We start from the raw sequence: 20,936 nt of genomic DNA on the forward strand, positions 1-20,936 counted from the left end.
ATCATGGTTCAGAAGAGACAGAGACATAGTCAACATCATCATGGTTCAGAAGAGACAGAGACATAGTCAACATCATCATGGTTCAGAAGAGGGTGAGACATAGTCAACATCATCATGGTTCAGAAGAGACAGAGACATAGTCAACATCATCATGGTTCAGAAGAGACAGAGACATAGTCAACATCATCATGGTTCAGAAGAGACAGAGACATAGTCAACATCATCATGGTTCAGAAGAGGGTGAGACATAGTCAACATCATCATGGTTCAGAAGAGACAGAGACATAGTCAACATCATCATGGTTCAGAAGAGGGTGAGACATAGTCAACATCATCATGGTTCAGAAGAGGCAGAGACATAGTCAACATCATCATGGTTCAGAAGAGACAGAGACATAGTCAACATCATGGTTCAGAAGAGACAGAGACATAGTCAACATCATCATGGTTCAGAAGAGGCAGAGACATAGTCAACGTCATCATGGTTCAGAAGAGGGTGAGACATAGTCAACATCATGATGGTTCAGAAGAGGCAGAGACATAGTCAACATCATCATGGTTCAGAAGAGGCAGAGACATAGTCAACATCATCATGGTTCAGAAGAGGCAGAGACATAGTCAACGTCATCATGGTTCAGAAGAGGCAGAGACATAGTCAACGTCATCATGGTTCAGAAGAGGGTGAGACATAGTCAACATCATCTTGGTTCAGAAGAGGCAGAGACATAGTCAACATCATCATGGTTCAGAAGAGACAGAGACATAGTCAACATCATCATGGTTCAGAAGAGGGTGAGACATAGTCAACATCATCATGGTTCAGAAGAGGGTGAGACATAGTCAACGTCATCATGGTTCAGAAGAGACAGAGACATAGTCAACATCATCATGGTTCAGAAGAGGGTGAGACATAGTCAACGTCATCATGGTTCAGAAGAGACAGAGACATAGTCAACGTCATCATGGTTCAGAAGAGGGTGAGACATAGTCAACGTCATCATGGTTCAGAAGAGGCAGAGGCATAGTCAACATCATCATGGTTCAGAAGAGGCAGAGACATAGTCAACGTCATCATGGTTCAGAAGAGGGTGAGACATAGTCAACGTCATCATGGTTCAGAAGAGACAGAGACATAGTCAACATCATCATGGTTCAGAAGAGGGTGAGACATAGTCAACGTCATCATGGTTCAGAAGAGACAGAGACATAGTCAACATCATGGTTCAGAAGAGGCAGAGACATAGTCAACGTCATCATGGTTCAGAAGAGGGTGAGACATAGTCAACATCATCTTGGTTCAGAAGAGACAGAGACATAGTCAACATCATCATGGTTCAGAAGAGGGTGAGACATAGTCAACATCATCATGGTTCAGAAGAGGGAGAGACATAGTCAACATCATCATGGTTCAGAAGAGACAGAGACATAGTCAACATCATCCTCGTTCAGAAGAGACAGAGACATAGTCAACATCATCATGGTTCAGAAGAGGGTGAGACATAGTCAACATCATCATGGTTCAGAAGAGGCAGAGACATAGTCAACATCATCATGGTTCAGAAGAGACAGAGACATAGTCAACATCATCATGGTTCAGAAGAGGGTGAGACATAGTCAACGTCATCATGGTTCAGAAGAGACAGAGACATAGTCAACATCATCATGGTTCAGAAGAGGGTGAGACATAGTCAACGTCATCATGGTTCAGAAGAGACAGAGACATAGTCAACATCATCATGGTTCAGAAGAGGGTGAGACATAGTCAACATCATCATGGTTCACAAGAGGCAGAGACATAGTCAACATCATCATGGTTCAGAAGAGACAGAGACATAGTCAACATCATCATGGTTCAGAAGAGACAGAGACATAGTCAACATCATCATGGTTCAGAAGAGGCAGAGACATAGTCAACATCATCATGGTTCAGAAGAGACAGAGACATAGTCAACATCATCATGGTTCAGAAGAGACAGAGACATAGTCAACATCATCATGGTTCAGAAGAGACAGAGACATAGTCAACATCATCATGGTTCAGAAGAGACAGAGACATAGCCAACATCATCATGGTTCAGAAGAGACAGAGACATAGCCAACATCATCATGGTTCAGAAGAGACAGAGACATAGTGAACATCATCATGGTTCAGAAGAGGCAGAGACATAGTGAACATCATCATGGTTCAGAAGAGACAGAGACATAGTCAACATCATCATGGTTCAGAAGAGACAGAGACATAGTCAACATCATCATGGTTCAGAAGAGACAGAGACATAGTCAACATCATCATGGTTCAGAAGAGGGAGAGACATAGTCAACATCATCATGGTTCAGAAGAGACAGAGACATAGTCAACATCATCATGGTTCAGAAGAGGGAGAGACATAGTCAACATCATCATGGTTCAGAAGAGACAGAGACATAGTCAACATCATCATGGTTCAGAAGAGACAGAGACATAGTCAACATCATCATGGTTCAGAAGAGACATAGTCAACATCATCATGGTTCAGAAGAGACAGAGACATAGTCAACATCATGATGGTTCAGAAGAGGGTGAGACATAGTCAACATCATCATGGTTCAGAAGAGGGAGAGACATAGTCAACATCATCATGGTTCAGAAGAGACAGAGACATAGTCAACATCATCATGGTTCAGAAGAGACAGAGACATAGCCAACATCATCATGGTTCAGAAGAGACAGAGACATAGTCAACATCATCATGGTTCAGAAGAGACAGAGACATAGTCAACATCATCATGGTTCAGAAGAGGGTAAGACATAGTCAATATCATCATGGTTCAGAAGAGGGTGAGGCATAGTCAACATCATCATGGTTCAGAAGAGACAGAGACATAGCCAACATCATCATGGTTCAGAAGAGACAGAGACATAGCCAACATCATCATGGTTCAGAAGAGGGTGAGGCATAGTCAACATCATCATGGTTCAGAAGAGACAGAGACATAGTCAACATCATCATGGTTCAGAAGAGGGTGAGGCATAGTCAACATCATCATGGTTCAGAAGAGACAGAGACATAGCCAACATCATCATGGTTCAGAAGAGACAGAGACATAGTCAACATCATCATGGTTCAGAAGAGGGTGAGACATAGTCAACATCATCATGGTTCAGAAGAGACAGAGACATAGTCAACATCATCATGGTTCAGAAGAGGCAGAGACATAGTCAACATCATCATGGTTCAGAAGAGACAGAGACATAGTCAACATCATCATGGTTCAGAAGAGACAGAGACATAGTCAACATCATCATGGTTCAGAAGAGACAGAGACATAGTCAACATCATCATGGTTCAGAAGAGGCAGAGACATAGTCAACATCATCATGGTTCAGAAGAGACAGAGACGTAGTCAACATCATCATGGTTCAGAAGAGACAGAGACGTAGTCAACATCATGATGGTTCAGAAGAGACAGAGACATAGTCAACATCATCATGGCTCAGAAGAGGTCGAATAAAGAGTGAAATATGGAGGGGGAGTCAATGGTGGAAAAAGTACCCAATTGTCATACTTGAGTAAAAGTAAAGATACTGTAATAGAAAATGACTCAAGTGAAAGTACCCCGTCTAAAAGTATTTGGTTTGAAATTTTCTTAAGTATGAATCATTTCAGATTCCTTATTATGCAAACCAGACAGCACCGGTTTCTTTTTTAAATGTATGGATAGCCAGGGACACACGGCAATACTCAAACATAATTTACAAACAAAGCATGTGTGTTTAGTGAGTCCGCCAGATCAGAGGCACTAGAGATGACCAGGGATGTTCTCTTGATAAGTGCATGAATGGACCATTTTCCCGTCCTGCTAAGCATTCAAATTGTAACGAGTACTTTTGGGTTTCAGGGAAAATATATGGAGTAAAAAGTACATTATTTTCTTTAGGAATGTAGTGAAGTTAAAGTAAACATTGTCAAAAAACTACTTAGTGTTTTTAATTAAGTACTTTACACAACTGGGGGGGTGTGAGCAGTAGCTACGTTAGAAAAATGTATGTGTGCGTAAAATAACATGTGCAGAACGTGATCTGGATCCTTAGCTTTAAGAATGAATTTTCTGTGGGGTGTGGGCAAAAAACTCTGTATCTATAGCCACAGCCTACGTTTTAAATGTTGGGATTGGGGAATGAGTTTGGAGCTTTTCTTTCAGTTTGTTGATGTAGTGTCCTAGTTGGGTGGAGATGATCCTGTTCAACAGTTGAATATGTTAATCTCTGTTTTTATGGTAATACATTTATGTAAGTTATACGCTAATTGTATGTTAATTATATTCTGGATCTGTAAATACAGAATCAACTCAAGCATTCTCAAGTACTGTTACTGAGGGGTTATTATCTATGTACCACATTTCCTCTAAACATGCATTGACCTCCCCTTTATGTAGAAAAAGTAGCTGTGATGGCAGCAATTCTGCTTATCTTTCTTGCTTGAGAGTATCCAAACTATACTTTTCACAAAACCAGTCGCCCAGGTTTAGCAGTGAATGAAAGTATATTCTTACATTTGTAGAAATCCTCATCTAAGTTCATCTTGTATCTAGATATGCAGTGTCTAGATACTGGTGCTATCTCTTACTCTGAAACAATACATTCACACTGTGCAAGACAAGGGACTATCACAGACATCAGAACTTTCACTCAGTGATGAAGTCATTCTTGTTTACTGTAGAACATTACACAATACAATGCTAACAACTTTTAAATATGGTTTCAAGGCATGCAAAGTATAGCATAAATAGATACAATTTTGTAAGTCTCAAAATAATCTATAATTATTGGTAACCTATGTGAACTACACAATCTGGTGAATGCTCGCTTATAACATACAGTGCTTTCAGAAAGTATTCACACCCCTTAACCCCCCCCCCCTCAAAATAAAAACTGTTACAGCCTGAATTTGGATGAAAATGTATTCAATTGAGATATTGTGTCACTGGCCAACACACAATACCCCATAATGTCAAAATAGAATTATGTTTTTAGATTTTTTTTTGGTGCAATTTAGCAAATTAATAAAAAATGCAACCCCTTTGTTATTGCAAGCCTAAATAAGTTCAGGAGTAAAGATTTGCTTAACAAGTGACAAATTAAGTTGTATGGACTTACTTACTCTGTGTGCAATAGTAGTGTTTATCAGAATTCTTTAATGACTACCTCCTCTCTGTACCCCACACATACAATTATCTGTAAGGTCGTTCAGTCGAGCAGTGAATTTCAAACACAGATTCAATCACAAAGTCCAGGTAGGTTTTCCAACGCCTCGCAAAGAAGGGCACCTATTGGTAGAAGGGTAAAAAAAAGAAGCAGACATTGAGTATCCCTTTGAGCATGGTGAAGTTATTAATTACACTTTGAATGGTGTATCAATACACCCAGTCACTACAAATATGTCACTACAAACATACAGGCGTCCTTCCAACCACTCAGGAAAAAACGCTCAGGGATTTCACCATGAGGCGAATGGTGACTTTAAAACCGCTACAGAGTTTAATTGCTGTGATAGGAGGAAACAGAGGATTGATCAACAATGTTATTAGTTACTCCACAATACTAACCTAAATCACAGTGAATTTTCTCTCAAGTGGACTTTAACCTCTCTGTCGTCTACGCTTTCAAAGGACTGTACTTTATCAAAACATTAGACTCACTGTAGTTAATACAACACCCGTACTGTACCCTAATTGTTTCTGTCGGTCATCGTCTGAGCTGCATGCAATTTGGAGAATGTCTTTGTGTTTCGACATAGTTTTGTGTGTGCTCACATTGGATGTGTTTGCCCACATAGCCTCATATGGAAGGGTTTCTGTTCACCAAGACTGAATAGAATTGTGGCCAAAGGGCATACATATGCTACATTGCATTGATGTATTGGTATGGTTACCAATCAAAAGTGGGAATACTACTGTACATATAAGACATCTTAATGCACTACACCCTTGTGGTTGATATGGTGTATGCCTACTCTAAAGCATCAGTGTATCAGATGAGTGAGTCACAGGTACTGTGACACTCCAGACCTGGTGTTGCCTCACACACACAAAGTTAATGTCTCATACACAGAGGCCGTACACAGCCATACAGGAAATCTATGTAGCCACCCTATCATTATGGAAAAGTCCATGTAGTAAATGCCAATATGTGTACTTGACTGCATATGTATTGTGGTGAGTACTTGTGTGCATGTTTGAACTGTGTGTGGTTGTCGTGTGTGTGCAAGCATGTGCATGACCTTCTTGTTGCAGATTGGTGTTGCCCAGTGGAGGCTGTGTGTGTACAATAACTCATATCTTTAATATATCCCTGTTGTAGACTATTGGGGAGAGTCTAATTACAGTGAAATCATGGACTTGCATCTGGGCGGTATGTATTTCAAATCTGTCGCTTCCAAATAACTAACAGCTAACCCACCTATATCTGTCTTTCCCTTCTATAGTACTGGTCTGGAGCTTGTTTCCTCTTAGCTACATCCCCTGCTGCGGCAGTAGCCGACTCACCCTCAGATCCCTCCAGTATCACTTCTAATAGACACGTAGCACACACCCAGTCAGAAAGATCACACACTTTTTTTTCCTTTTCTTGTTAAGATCATTTTCACACACTCTTTTATCATTTTAATGTTAATTTCACTGCATTGATTACATCAGTGGTTCCCAAACAGTGGGGCGTTAAACGTACTCTTGATAGTTGTAATAGTAGAATGTGCAAGGTGTAATTTCGAAATTAGGTAGTACATCATCAGTTCCTCTTGTCATGTCAGTCATTGTATACCTTACTTAGAGAGCTATTTATAACTTGTCAGAAATGTCCAGATCATGTAGCCCATGTCAACTAATGTTTATTTTTTTCCCCCATAAATATTGTTGTAATTTTTTGGGTCACAAAATGTATAGAATTGCAAGAAAATTAGCTTTAAAACTGAACAATTTTCTTTGCACCCCATGGCAAAATGTGTAGAATTGCAGGAAATACACATGGCACTTGCACGGCATGTTCCCCAATGCTGGAAGGGGGCCCCGAGTGGAAAAAATTTGGGAACCCCTGGATTACATAATAACATCTATGCATTGGAATAGTGTACAAGTATAATAACTATGAAAGCATTTAGTAAAAAACACACACATGCTAACACATAACACACCTATTTATGATAATGTTAAAGTAGAACCACACACACACACCTACCCAACTGGAAAATAGTGCACCCTGCCCCTTACTGACCCCAAAACTCCTAACTAAACTCCTGGCCCTTGACTAGCCTTAGAGCTGTGATGCTGTATCCCTGTAGTCCCAGCTCTGGTGCTGCTGTATCCTTGTAGTCCCAGCTCTAGTGCTGCTGTATTCCTGTAGTCCCAGCTCTAGTGCTGCTGTATTCCTGTAGTCCCAGCTCTGCTGCTGCTGTATTCCTGTAGTCCCAGCTCTGCTGCTGCTGTATTCCTGTAGTCCCAGCTCTAGTGCTGCTGTATTCCTGTAGTCCCAGCTCTGCTGCTGCTGTATTCCTGTAGTCCCAGCTCTGGTGCTGCTGTATTCCTGTAGTCCCAGCTCTGCTGCTGCTGTATTCCTGTAGTCCCAGCTCTGCTGCTGCTGTATTCCTGTAGTCCCAGCTCTAGTGCTGCTGTATTCCTGTAGTCCCAGCTCTGCTGCTGCTGTATTCCTGTAGTCCCAGCTCTGGTGCTGCTGTATTCCTGTAGTCCCAGCTCTGCTGCTGCTGTATCCCTGTAGTCCCAGCTCTGGTGCTCCTGCTCTTCTGACTCTCCCATACCTGCCCTGTTGCATAACTCCCTGTAATATATGCATCTGTGCTGAAAAGCAGTGTTTGGTCTTGACCCCTCATAGCTGTCCTATTCACATTGTGTGTGCATCCAAAATGGCCTATTCCCTATATATTGCACTACTTTTGACCATGGCCCGATATTGCGTACTACTGGGTACGGGTCCTGGTCTACTGGGTACGGGTCCGGGTCCTGTCCCATACAGGGCCATTTGGCAATGGTAAAAAGTAGTGCACTACGTAGGTAATAGGGTGCCATTTTGGATGCTGCCTGTGATTGTCCAAAAGAGTCTCTGTATTAGTGACCCAGCGTGGATGTGGTGTCTTGACCGTCTGACTGTCCCGCTCTCTGTGATGATGTTGTCGTTGTCACCCATTAGACAGGAGATGGCATGGAGTGTTGTAACACTGGAAAAATCTATCTGGTCATTGTCCCCCAATAGTGTGATCACATTCACTATGGTTCCTCACTATGTGGTTTATAGACCCTCGGTACAATTGAATGCAACAATTATAAATGTTTCGTTTCTTGAGTAAATCGCAGCAAGTTAGATGAGGCATCCATTGAAGGTAAGTATTTCTGGAATTGAAGAAAGAGAGACACCATTGACATTTGGTTTGATCTTCCAAACTGAATGCAGTGTGTGTCTGGTGGTCTCAAGCGTCTGGGCTGTGTGGAGGACATTCTGCAACTTTGGCCTGATACAGTGTTACCCTGTGTGGTGAAGTGAATTGGACTGGCTTCCATCTAGCTGGCACTGGCCAAATCATGAACTGAAACACAGGCTATTGAGGGAAGCAGCATGGCTGTGCTGTGTGTGCAGCAGCCCTGCAGGGGGTGCTAAAAGCTAACAAAGGAAACTGCTGTCATGCTCTCGCTTTTTGCCAGCAGAGTTGACTGCAGTGACATCTTATCTATCACTCCATTTACAACCATAATCACCTCAAATAGGCACGCTAGTTTCACAATTATTCTCAATGATTTGGTACTTTACATACACATTATAATCAATAACTGTGGTTTTATGATGAGGTATGAGGCGGAACCATTGCACTTTAAAATCTCACAGCAGTGAGTGTGTGAGACAGCCTATCTTGTTTGAGTGGAGAGTTATGATTCTACTGTGATAGTCTCTTGGGGTTAATTTCACCAGCATTCCATTCTCTCTGAGCTCTTTCACCCAAGTCTCAGACTGTTGAGTACATTGTGTGCATTTCCTGTTGTATCGGTGTATGACAGGGTATGACACCATCCCCTACTCATCGTTTGTCCGATACACTCTCTGATAGAAGGCTCTTCTTCGTTGAGAAACTCAATGACTTTATATCTCCTCTTCACTTTCCAGTTTGTGCCTAGTACAGTGTTTTATCTCTACTCACTATATCCGGTAGACAGTATGACCTCATTATGTGTGAGGACTTTCTCGCGGAGGTTCACACGCATTTGCACAAAAATGCTAATTTGCACTTCAAAAGTAGCCACAACGTCAACAAATACAAGTTATGTTTACCTGGGAGAGCTGAAATATTTTCAAAGATGGAATAATGAACTCTTTCCCGCTTAGATTATTTATCTTCTATTTCTGTAAATCTCAAGTGATGATGAATAAAAAGCTGTTTTTATTTAGATTAATCTAATTTGCAGAGCATTGTCAACACATTACACAACATTGGTATTGTGAAGGCTCCTATATCACCCCATAGAACTCTATGAACACAAAACAGTTCTGCTGAGTTTGAGGAGTATTATTCTGAGTCCATCAGATGAAAGATGAGGATTATTCCCCCGTTCTTTCCAGCCCTTTGTGTTTTCACTCTCTTTTTTTTCACCTTCTCTGACCCCACACAACTGATCTCTCTCACCTCCTCTCTACAGGTGCTTTCAGTTCTCTCTCCTCCCCCTAGTGCTCTCATTCTTTTAGATTTTTCTCCTCACTGTTCTTTCTTCCTCATCTTCCCCCCATCTCTCCCTCCCTCCTACACTTCCTCTCACGCTTTATGTCCTCTACACTTTTTTTCTCTGTCTATCACTTCTTCCTCCTCTTCCTTCACCCCACCCCTTGGCACTCTTTCCCTATGTTGTGGAAGTAGTTGAGCCCTTTGTCGGGACCCCTCGCCGAAGACCTATCTCCTTCTGTCCCTGCTGTTCCTCTGAAGGTAACGTAACCTATTGCCTTGCCTGCTGCTGGCTGCTTCAGGTTACCACAGCAACCGACCGCGGGGATCCACGAAGCCGGGCTCCTCCCCCCGGTCTCCTGAAACTCCTCTCCCTCACCCCCCTCCTCTTCCTCCTCCTCTCCCTCTGTGTGTCCAGGCTCAGTAGATTTCCCCAGGATGTCACCGTTCGCTATCTACCATAGTCGTATCACACTGAACATTACACACATTTATGTAGACATTTGTAAACTTGCTGGAACGGTGTAGATGAGAAAATAAGGACAGGACATGTCTATGCGACTTTTGGTTTGTTGAGTTGAGGATGCTCAGAAACCTAGTGCACACCGTCACCAATAGTATTTTTAAATGGTTTATTTACTGTCTTGAATCAACCATGTAACATGGACGCTTCTATAGACCCCCTCCCAGATGAATTTGCCCTTGAGATTAACAGTCTCAGGCAGAAACATATTAGAAACCCCTGAACCCTGATTAACAACCCAAGTAAGTAAACAACTATTGTGCACACATTTTTCCATCATTCCAAGTAGCTAAAGCTAAAGGGGAAACTACTCTGCTTCATTGTGTTTTTAATCAAAAGCATGTCCTCTGTTTGCTGTAAAACTAATGGACATGAAAAGCCATCTATCTCCCACTACTGAGTGGTGTAGTCTCTCTATAGTGTGTGACAGCTGCCTGACAGCCTCTCTCTTGACTATAGTGTGTTACAACTAAGACTGTGTGTGACAAGGTTGTCATAAAGAGAGCGATAGACCTACAACTTGTGACACATCTCAGTTTTGCATATTCTACCAATATACAACATTCTGGATCATCTGGTCTACTGTCTCTAACACATGTATGTCTGTGTGAAACTGCTTGAGAAGCCTTCTGATCAATGTAAACAAAACAAGCCTGTGTGTGTTCTGTGCGATCTGATTTTCAGGCTGGATGTGTGTTATGTTGTTAACTGTGGCTCTTCTCTCCTGTGATCTTGGAACCTGGGCTAAGGGTGGTGGACGAGGAGCAAAGAAAGAGAGGGAGAGGGAAAAGCAAGCACATTGTTGGTTAAGTTAGCAAATCCACCTGTTTCCATCTCCTCTTTGTCCTGTCTGAGTTCCTCCGTCTGAGGAACTCCGCTTTGCCTCTCTCTGTCCTTGTCTGTTAATCAGCGAAAGCCGGCAGCAGCACCTGAGAGCACAGCCATTCGATTTTTGTGTGTACTGTGTTTTTCCTTTTTGTTTTGCAAGAGACTCCACCACTCCAGCTAAGTACGTCATGCTGCATCAATGGTTTGCTCCCCAGTGTCTCATTGAAACCGCTTGGCTCCCACCTACGTGCGACAGATGGAAAAATGCTAGCAGACTTTCTATAGCATAGCATGGACTGGCCACCTTTACAGTGGCAGAAGAGTAAAAGTTATTTGGCCGCTGGTCCTTGACTGCAGTAATGCATGCCAAATACCAGTAGATCTAATAGGGGAGTAAGATAGCTTCACTATTGGTCTAAATGACAGATCGGCGCCATCATTTGACCCAGTAGTAGAAGCTATAGGAAGAATTAAATTATTCATAACACAGGTTTTTTGAAACCGCTCTGTATAAATAGGATCTGACAGGATCCTTTATTTCTACTGGTGGTACATTGTTGCATGTAGGGATGTAGAACTTCCATAGAGAGAAACTCTTCTGGTGTTTTATCTCTGTGTAGAACATCCATAGGTTCCCTGAGTACAACATCCTGAGGACAATGTGGTGGAATAGACCATGGTTTTCTGCCCTGTCCCCCTACCTATGGCCCTCTCCGTAAGGGGGACACAAACAGTGGTAGGAGACGACAACTGCTCTGAACATACAGGGGTCCTCTGTAGCACAGTTGGTAGAACATGGTGCTTCCAACACCAGGATAGTGTTTTTGTTTCCCGGGACCACCCGTATGTTAAAAATGTATGCAGGCGGGACTGTAAGTTGCTTTGGATAGAAGTGTCTGCTAAATGGCATATATACTGAACAAAAATATAAACGCAACATGTAACAATTTCAAATATTTTACAGTTCATATAAGGAAATCAATTAAAATGAATTCATTAGGCCTTAATCTATGGATTTCACAACTGGGAATACAGATATGCATCTGTTGGTCACGGATATCTTTTTTTTAAAAGGTAGGGACGTGGTTCAGAAAACCAGTCAGTATTTGGTGTGACCACCATTTGCCTCATGCGACACATCTCATTCGCATAGAGTTGATCAGGCTGTTGATTGTGGCCTGTGGAATGTTGTCCCACTCCTCTTCAATGGCTGTGCGAAGTTGCTTATGGTAGAGAGAAACATTAAATTCTCTGGCAACCGCTCTGGTGGACATTTCTGCAGTGAGCATGTCAATTGCACAAATAAAAGGCCACTAAAATTTCACATTTTAGAGTGGCCTTTTATTGTCCCCAGCACAAGGTGCACCAGTGTAATGATCATGCTGTTTAATCAGTTTCTTGATATGCCACACCTGTTAGGTGGATGGATTATCTTGGCAAAGGAGAAATCCTCACTAACAGGGATAGAAACAAATTTGTGCACAAAATTTGAGAGAAATAAGCTTTTTGTGCATATGGAACATTTCTGGTATCTTTTATTTCAGCTCATGAAACATGGGACCAACACTTTACATGTTGCGTTTATATTTCTGTTCAGTGTGTTGTTATTGATTATTATATTACAGTACAGTACAGTAGCAAGGGCATCTGTCTCAGAAGTTAATGATACACAAACTCTCAACTTTGAAACACCTGTTTTTCCCACGCATTTTCCAAAGTTGAAATCTCCTCCACTTCATCTTCTGTGAGGCGTACGGCAAGACCATCCCGACCCCTGGTCAACAGTCCGGCCCAGCCCGGCCCATCATCCCCACTTCGCCATCCATTCCCACAACAAAGACGTCTTGGCTTGGCTGTCATTGCATTGCCTGTGTCAGTGTCTGCATCAGACCCACCTAAAGCCTCCTCTGCCCTGCTGTTTCCCTCACTCCCCTTTCTTTGTTGCTTCTTCTTCCAGGGATGGGCAAAAAGGACGACCCCAAGCTCATGCAGGAGTGGTTCAAACTGGTCCAGGAGAAAAACGCCCTGGTGCGATACGAATCTGAGCTGATGATATTGTGAGTTAACCATTATTATCCTTTGTTATAGGCCTACTGAAGGTGAACTCTGTATCTATATAAGGTGCTGTAACTAGACAGACATCATTTAGACATAGATTGGAGACATCATTTAGACATGAGACATAATTCAGGGCCACAGGTGTAATAGTTGGGCCGTAAGTCTGTCTTTCTGTCCCCCAGTGCACGAGAACTGGAGCTGGAGGATCGCCAGAGTCGACTGCAGCAGGACCTGAGGGAACGAATGGCAATTGAAGGTGAGGACCGCCAATTTTCAATTCAATAAATCTTTATTTTCCCCGAAGGGCAATTCGTGTGCAGCATTAAAAAATATGAAAGGTGCAGGACCATGGGAAACAACATTCATGGTTTCATCAAATCCTGATTACCTCAGAGTGAGACACTTTTTTCACTTTCCTCTCCATATATGAGTTCTCTACTTATCTGTCCCTCTTTCTCTCTCTTTCATCCCCCTCTCCTCCTCAGACCACCTGAAGACGGAGGTGGAGCTGGCGCAGGAGAAGCACATCCTGAATGAGATGCTGGAGGTGGTGGAGCAGAGAGACTCCCTGGTAGCCCTCCTGGAGGAGCAGAGGCTCAGTGAGAAGGAGGAGGACAAGGACCTGGAGTCTGTCATGCTCTCCAAGGGCTTCAACCTCAACTGGGCCTGAGGAGGAGAGACTAAACTCACCATCCACCGTAACTCAGATAATACACTACCCCTCCTCTGTGTCAGGGCTCAGTGAAGGCCCAACCCACGGTCTCATGCTTGGTCCCAGATAACCCAGCAGAGAATGTGTGCAGAATGGAGTTATCCCATTACGGCTCCTCTGTTGGAGCAGTCTATAATGTTTACATATCTACCCTGCCAACAGCCAGGCATCATTACCTCCAGTGATATCTCCCCTCACTATCAAATCACGGTGGGAGGAGCAACTACAGCCTGGACTTTCTCAGAACTTCAGAAGTTCTTGGAGCAGTTCTCCAGAATGGGGAACTATTGTTTATTATTTATTTTAATCTCAAACACGCAAAGGGAAGAAAGAGGTTAGGTCCTGCTGATGTAAAGGACTTCAATGTATGATACCTGTTTTAATGTACTACATGTGTAGAACACGACATATTAGCAAAGCGGGGGTTTTCGATGAGGGTAGGCCCTTGACCTATTGACTGTTACAGGGTTTCTGTGGGAAGGGGAGGAGTGGTCTCACTCTCATTCTAACCTCATAACATACTCTACTATTGTGACTGCTGACTGGGGAGGGACATCCTCTGCTTTAGTTGCCTTTCTCTCCAATTACACATTGGCTTCCACATTCTGAGGCGCCAATAAGGATGAGAATCTAAAAGTCCCATCATTTTTTTGCACAGAGATTCACCTGAAGGGTCAACACTAAGGATCAATGGAATCTGGTCACTTGGTTGTTTTGTATTTATTAGCTTGGTTTGATAGAGAACCTGAATGAACTGTTTTTGGTATTTTCCGTATTCACGGAGGAGAGTGCCTGAACTGGAGGCTCGACGGATTGCACATGTGCTCTCTTTATAACATTGACTGCAAGGAAATCAACTGAACTCCATCACCAAGAAGCCATTGTGTAAGGGGTGGAGGCTGCTGCAGACTCAGAAAAAGATCCTGCATTACATTGTCTTTGACTCTGAAAGTTGTGCTGGTGTGAATAGTTAACCTGTAGCATAGATTCATTGACATATGTACACTTCAGCAAGCAACCCACTTGACACATCTCTTGGTGTCCTAGTTCTGAGTGATCATGTGGCTTCTCCATACCATGCCATTCACCATAAATCACACTGATATTTCATTTTATAATCAGTAGCCCTTATTCAATACTAATTGGCATATACCATGAAAAGTCCTTAGTGTAGGTTAAACAGTGAAGAGAACAACATTAGGGGCAGTGTCTTATTGGGCTTACACAGTATCAATGCATCGTGTTATCATAATACCATAAGTGAACTGACATCACTAACTGGTGTCATGAGACACTTACGTCAGTGGATATGCTTCAATATCGAAGTTCTAAACCACAGAACTCTGGCTTCGCTATCCCTGGTGCTGAGGTACATTACCTGCTTTGGAGCAAGATGCCCTTTTCACTTCTGTTTTAATATTTAATTTTTATTTTTAGTGTTTAAACTTTTATGTATCCCACCAGAGGTACATTTCTATTTGGTGTTTTTTGGTAAAATCCTTTCATACAACTACAGGTTGTCAAACAGCAGTTATGAGTAGAAGTGGAGACAGGAAGGTTGCTCTAAACCACTTCTATTCTGTCAGTCACAGGAGCATGTGCTTTTGTTTGGCGTTTGACCTTACTAGCCTTTCTGCCAAACTGTAAATCTTTGGTTGGTCACAGTTTTATATATTTTTCTGTATTGATAGATACACACAGTGAGAATTTGTGTAAGAATTAAACGGAGCTGTGAATACAAAAAAGTTACATAATTTCAAGGCTGGTTTAGATGGTGTGTGATAAGTTTGACAGATTTTATTGATATTTATAAACATGTGTGCAAAAATGTATCATATGTAAAGAAAAATGAATCCTAATTTTTAAAACTGTATGTTGACACACAACAAATATGTAAATGCTGCTTCATTTAGCCAAAATGCATAGGGTGTTGGATGTATGCTGAAACGGCAATAAAGCAATGCAGTTGTTCATTTAGAAAAGCATGTCTCCTTTTATGGGTAGGCTTCTGTATAAACTTACTACAACTATGATTTTATGATAGAAATGTGAATATTCACCTTAATGACTGTCCTGCATAGTAGGCTACCCTCTGTCAATTCCACTTATTTGGTCTATTCCAGAACTAGCACACCTGATGAAAAGCTGAGCTTCATTATGTGCCCAATTCAAACTAGGAGTGCTTCTTTTGTGGCATATTAAATAAGTGCAACTGTCTCAGAATCTTCCCAACATGTGTTACATGAACCTGGCGACAAATTAATTAAAGGACGTTTTCACTTTTACTGTACGACAAGGGTAAAACCTGGCATTTAGTTTCTTCACACACTGACAGATTTGATCCACTTGCCGGTTGAAAACTCCACTCCGATATTTCTGTGTATCCAGTATTCCAGTGGGGCCATATCTGTAACAAGGGGTGGATGTCTGCAGACGAGACAAAAAAGTTTTTAGACATGCAAGACAGCTGAGCAGAAATGATTGCATCTTGTTTCTGGGACTGTCAGGTAAGATGACCAATGCTGCATGGTATGCATTGCATTGCATTGCATAGTATTTGTTTAAGTTCAATAGTCCATAATAATATATTATAAGGAAAGTTAAAGGAGGCATGTTGCTTCCTTGCGTGAGCTACTGCGGTGATTGTTTGGCCATGCCAAATTCCCAACAGAGGTTTACAGTGGATAGCTACATTTTACACCATTGCAGTGGCGACCCTTAATTCAGGCCAGCTGGGGCTTGCCTGTTTTGCATGTTATTTTGGCATTAATACGTGTCACATATCAGTTTGCACACAATGTAAAAAATAATATATAATTGAATTAATAAAGCTGCGTACAAACATGGTCTCTCTTTTGTTTTCTTGAGTAAGGCAGCTCCAAAATGCAGGTGTTTCAGCCTAGCTCAATGCTTTGTGGTGGTGGGGCAAGCCAGCAGAAAATATGGAGCTGTGATTGGCTCAGTGTTCTGTCACTCATGGGAACACTACGTCACTGCAAAGTCTAAGAGGAGACCTCGAAAATTCTAGCCCTTTGGGTGCTGCCATAGAGTTACAGAAGTGTCCATCCAAGAAGGCTCAAGGTCATTGGCCACGAATAAAATAACATCAAATCACGTTATATGTACAGTAGCTTTGATTGGACTGATCATGTCAACATCATACTTTCAAAATATTAGCTAGCAGTCATCATCATGAATCAAGTCGACAATCTACTGGCAAATCCTTTTTAATCCTTGTCATATGAAGAGAAATAATTAAGAGAAATTATAAATAAAATGTATCTGTGCTCATCGGCCATTGGACATAAACATTACCCAAGTTGTAAATCGCAAATTCAATGAGTGGTTTGGAAGGAATCAGTGACAGTGGCAGTGTGGTCCCAAATCTGGGATTATAAGGGGCTCTTTTCCAAGTTTAAAATTATAGACATTCAACATTGGCCATGCTGTCAATAAAGCATGATTTCTGCCACACTCAAAACAACTGTTAACTCAGAACTATGAAAACTTGACTTCATGGAGTTCAAGACAACTGGGAAGTCGGGAATAAATGAGCTCCGACTGGGAAAATACATTTTGAACTGTCTTTCAACTCGGAATTGTACATCTGGCCTCCAGTTGTTTTGAATGCACCATAAATCCAGAGAATGCCAGACTTTGATGACAAAATTTGCCCACAAAGGACCGCCGCACCACCTTCCTGCTCATGTGAGCACAGCACAACAAGGTGAGTCCAAAAATGTATTGTATGGTGCTGCATAAATTATGTAATATGCCAGGGAGATATGTATACTGTAGCTAAGAAAGTGTATGTTGTATAGTAGGCCATCATTGTAAATAAGAATTTGTTCTTAACTCACTTGCCTAGTTAAATAAAGGTTAAATAAAATAAAAACAATTGTAAGATATTAGTAGCCCATGTGCCTCATCCTAATAATTTGGTCTATTTGCCCCTCTTAATTTTGCCTACTGTTCTGACTTGGTGATGCACACGTAGCCTATAACCTGTTCTAGGGAAATGTAATAATCAAATATTGTAAGAGCTTTCATTGTCTGCTTATACAGTGGTTCCTCCTTTAAAAGTTGCATGCTGCTGCAGCATTCTGTGGCACGTCATTTAATTCTCAGCCATTTCTTCTGTTACTGCAAGTTATTGCTAGTTTGACCACCAGAGAGCATCTTTGAGAAGCATTTGATAGAATTCCGTATTAGCATTAACAGAGAATTTAAAACCTTTTTTCGTAATAACATAGTATATGGGATTGATTTTAATTAATTAATTTGATTAATATTATAGCGTTTCAATCAGTGACGTCACTCGCTCTGAGAGCTTGAAGTAGTTTTTCCCCTTGCTCTGCAAGGGCTGCGGCTTTTGTGGAGCGATGGGTAACGATGCTTCGAGGGTGTCTGTTGTCTATGTGTGCAGAGGGTCCCTGGTTCGAGCCCAGGTAGGAACGAGGAGAGGGACGGAAGCAAAACTGTTACACAGGCACCATTTTAATCAAGAGACTCTCCTCTTTGTAATTATGTAAGTCTGGGCAGCGAGCTCGTTTGTCATCGATCGCTAGACCAGAAATAGGAGTTTTTATTTTTTCCCTACATTTTCATTACGCAGACATAAGCACAGTTGACACCATCGAGGTGCGGATGTTTACTTTCTACACAAGTCGTTTTTTTCCAGTTTCATCCGACGAACAGATTGTAGTGGTAAAATAAAAAGCGATACATTTTTTATGGAATTCTAAGCATCACTCCAGTCAAAACAGGCTCTGCGAACGTTCGATTACATTAATTTGCTATGGGTTCACGCTAGTGTTCCAGTTAAGCCAACGTTCTTAAAACTTCTTATGGCTGCAATCCCGTTAACGGGATCGATATGACAACAGCCAGTGAAAGTGCAGGGCGCCAAATTCAAAGCAACAGAAATCTCATAATTTAAACCTACAAACCTCAGATTTCCCACTTCCTGGTTGGATTTTTTTCTCAGGTTTTTGCCTTCCATATGAGTTCTGTTATACTCACAGACGTAATTCAAACAGTTTTAGAAACTTCAGAGTGTTTTCTATCCAATACGAATAATAATATGCATATATTAGCAACTATGACTGAGGAGCAGGCCGTTTACTCTGGGCACCTCTGTGCACCTTTAATCCAAGCTACTCAATACTGCCCCTGCAGCCATAAGAAGTTAAAAGCACAACAAAAAAACAAGCAATTAAAAAAACAACATCATTCATCCGATGGAAAGTCATGAGAGAGTCAGGAAAGTTCATGGCTTGAGTGGTCATCAGAGGGTGGATGTCAAAGGCGGAGAGCAAGCAAAGATGGTCTCTGGAGCAAGCCCAGGGGCAGGCAGCACGGTGTCATCAAGGTGTCTCGCTGTCCTTGCGGCTTCTCCATAGTAGGACTTGGATGAAGTTGGAGCTCAGCCACTGCAGTTCATGGAGTCCATAGTAGGTGTAACTTGGGTGAAGCTAAAGCAGTAAAGTGGTGCCAGAAAGCGCACCACATTAAAATAATCATTCAAGAGTAACCTTGTAATTTAGTCCTCCCTACGATGCTCATCACTGCACAGCTCAGCCTTCTCTCTATCCTCAACCTCCTTACCCAACTCCTTACTGGATAGAGAACATGTGCTCCTTTTTATGACATGCCCACATTCTCTCTTTCTTTCTTTGGTTTGTGTATGGTTTTCTTGTCACCCAGTATGTAACCTGGCGCAATGATGAGACCCTTGGAGGAATCGAGGGATGCATCGCTGCAGAAAGATTTACTTTATTGATCCCCATGGGGAAATAGAAGACTCACAACAACAAATATTACTAAACAATTAAGTAATATTGTGCATTAAAATGTATACATATTTTACAATGAATGGTAGGAAAAGACACATTGTAGAACACTAAAAATCTACAAATGGCATTATTCAAGATGAGCAAAAATAAATGAACACTAGGGAAGTAGTAAGGAGAATGGGGGAGGCAGGTAGCCTTGTGGTTAAGAGCGTTGTGCCAGTAACCAAAAGGTTGCTGTTTTGAATCCCAGAGCGGATGTGCCCTTGAGCAAGGTGCTTAACCCTAATTGCTTCTGGATAAGAATGTCTGCTAAATGACTAAAATTTGAATCCCTAATAGTTTTACAATCTGCAAAAAGGTTAAAACATAGAGAATGGTACACTATATATGCAAAAGTATGTGAACACCCCTTCAAATTAGTGGATTCGGCTATTTCAGCCACACCAGTTGTAGACAGGTGTATAAAATTGAGTACACTGACATCCTGTCACGTTCTGACCTTAGTTCTTTTGTTATGTCTTTGTTTTAGTATGGTCAGGGCGTGAGTTGGGTGGGTTGTCTATGTTCGTTTTTCTATGTTGTGTTTTGCGTTTGGCCTGGTATGGTTCTCAATCAGAGGCAGGTGTCGTTAGTTGTCTCTGATTGAGAATCATACTTAGGTAGCCTTTTTCCACCTGTGTTTCGTGGGTGATTATTTTCTGTTCTGTGTTTGTATTTTCACCGTTCAGGACTGTTTCGTTTCGTTCTCATGTTTTGTTGTTTTTGTTCGAGTATTCGTTTTCATTAAGAGAGATAATGAATACTTACCACGCTGCACCTTGGTCCTCCTCTCTTTCTCCCAACGACGAACGTTACACATCCAATCTCCATAGACAAACATTGGCAGTAGATGGGCCTTACTAGAATGGCCTTACTGTCAATTACTCAGTGACTTTCAACATGGCACTGTCATAGGATGCCACCTTTCCAACAAGTCACATCGTAAAAATGTCTGCCCTGCTATAGCTACCCCGGTCAACTGTAAGTATTGTAATTGTGAAGTGGAAACATCTAAGAGCAACAACGGATCAGCCGCGAAGTGGTAGGCCACACAAGCTCACAGAACGGGAACGCCAAATGCTGAAGCTCGTAAAAATGGTCTGTCCTCGGTTGCAACACTCACTACCGAGTTCCAAATTGCCCCTGGAAGCAACATCAGCATAAGAACTGTTCGTTGGGAGCTTCATCAAATGGGTTTCCATGGCCGAGCAGCCGAATACAAGCCTAAGATCACCATGCGCACTGACAAGCATCGGCTGGAGTGGTGTAAAGTTCGCCGCCGTTGG

At 41.9% G+C, this 20,936-nt stretch overlaps 1 protein-coding gene across 1 annotated transcript in view; it reads left to right on the forward strand.

The window, feature by feature from the left end:
- LOC120066430 (protein-methionine sulfoxide oxidase mical3a-like) overlaps positions 1-16,106 on the forward strand; it is a 124,683-nt gene extending 108,577 nt beyond the window's left edge. The window contains exons 29-31 of the mRNA XM_039017790.1: positions 13,004-13,103; positions 13,287-13,360; positions 13,590-16,106. Coding sequence (XP_038873718.1) covers positions 13,004-13,103; positions 13,287-13,360; positions 13,590-13,774 — 359 coding nt within the window. The 3' untranslated portion in view covers positions 13,775-16,106. The remainder of the gene's footprint in view (positions 1-13,003; positions 13,104-13,286; positions 13,361-13,589) is intronic.
- Positions 16,107-20,936: the final 4,830 nt, after the last annotated feature.

Source organism: Salvelinus namaycush, chromosome 21 (assembly GCF_016432855.1).
Source record: "Salvelinus namaycush isolate Seneca chromosome 21, SaNama_1.0, whole genome shotgun sequence".
NCBI lineage: Eukaryota > Metazoa > Chordata > Actinopteri > Salmoniformes > Salmonidae > Salvelinus > Salvelinus namaycush.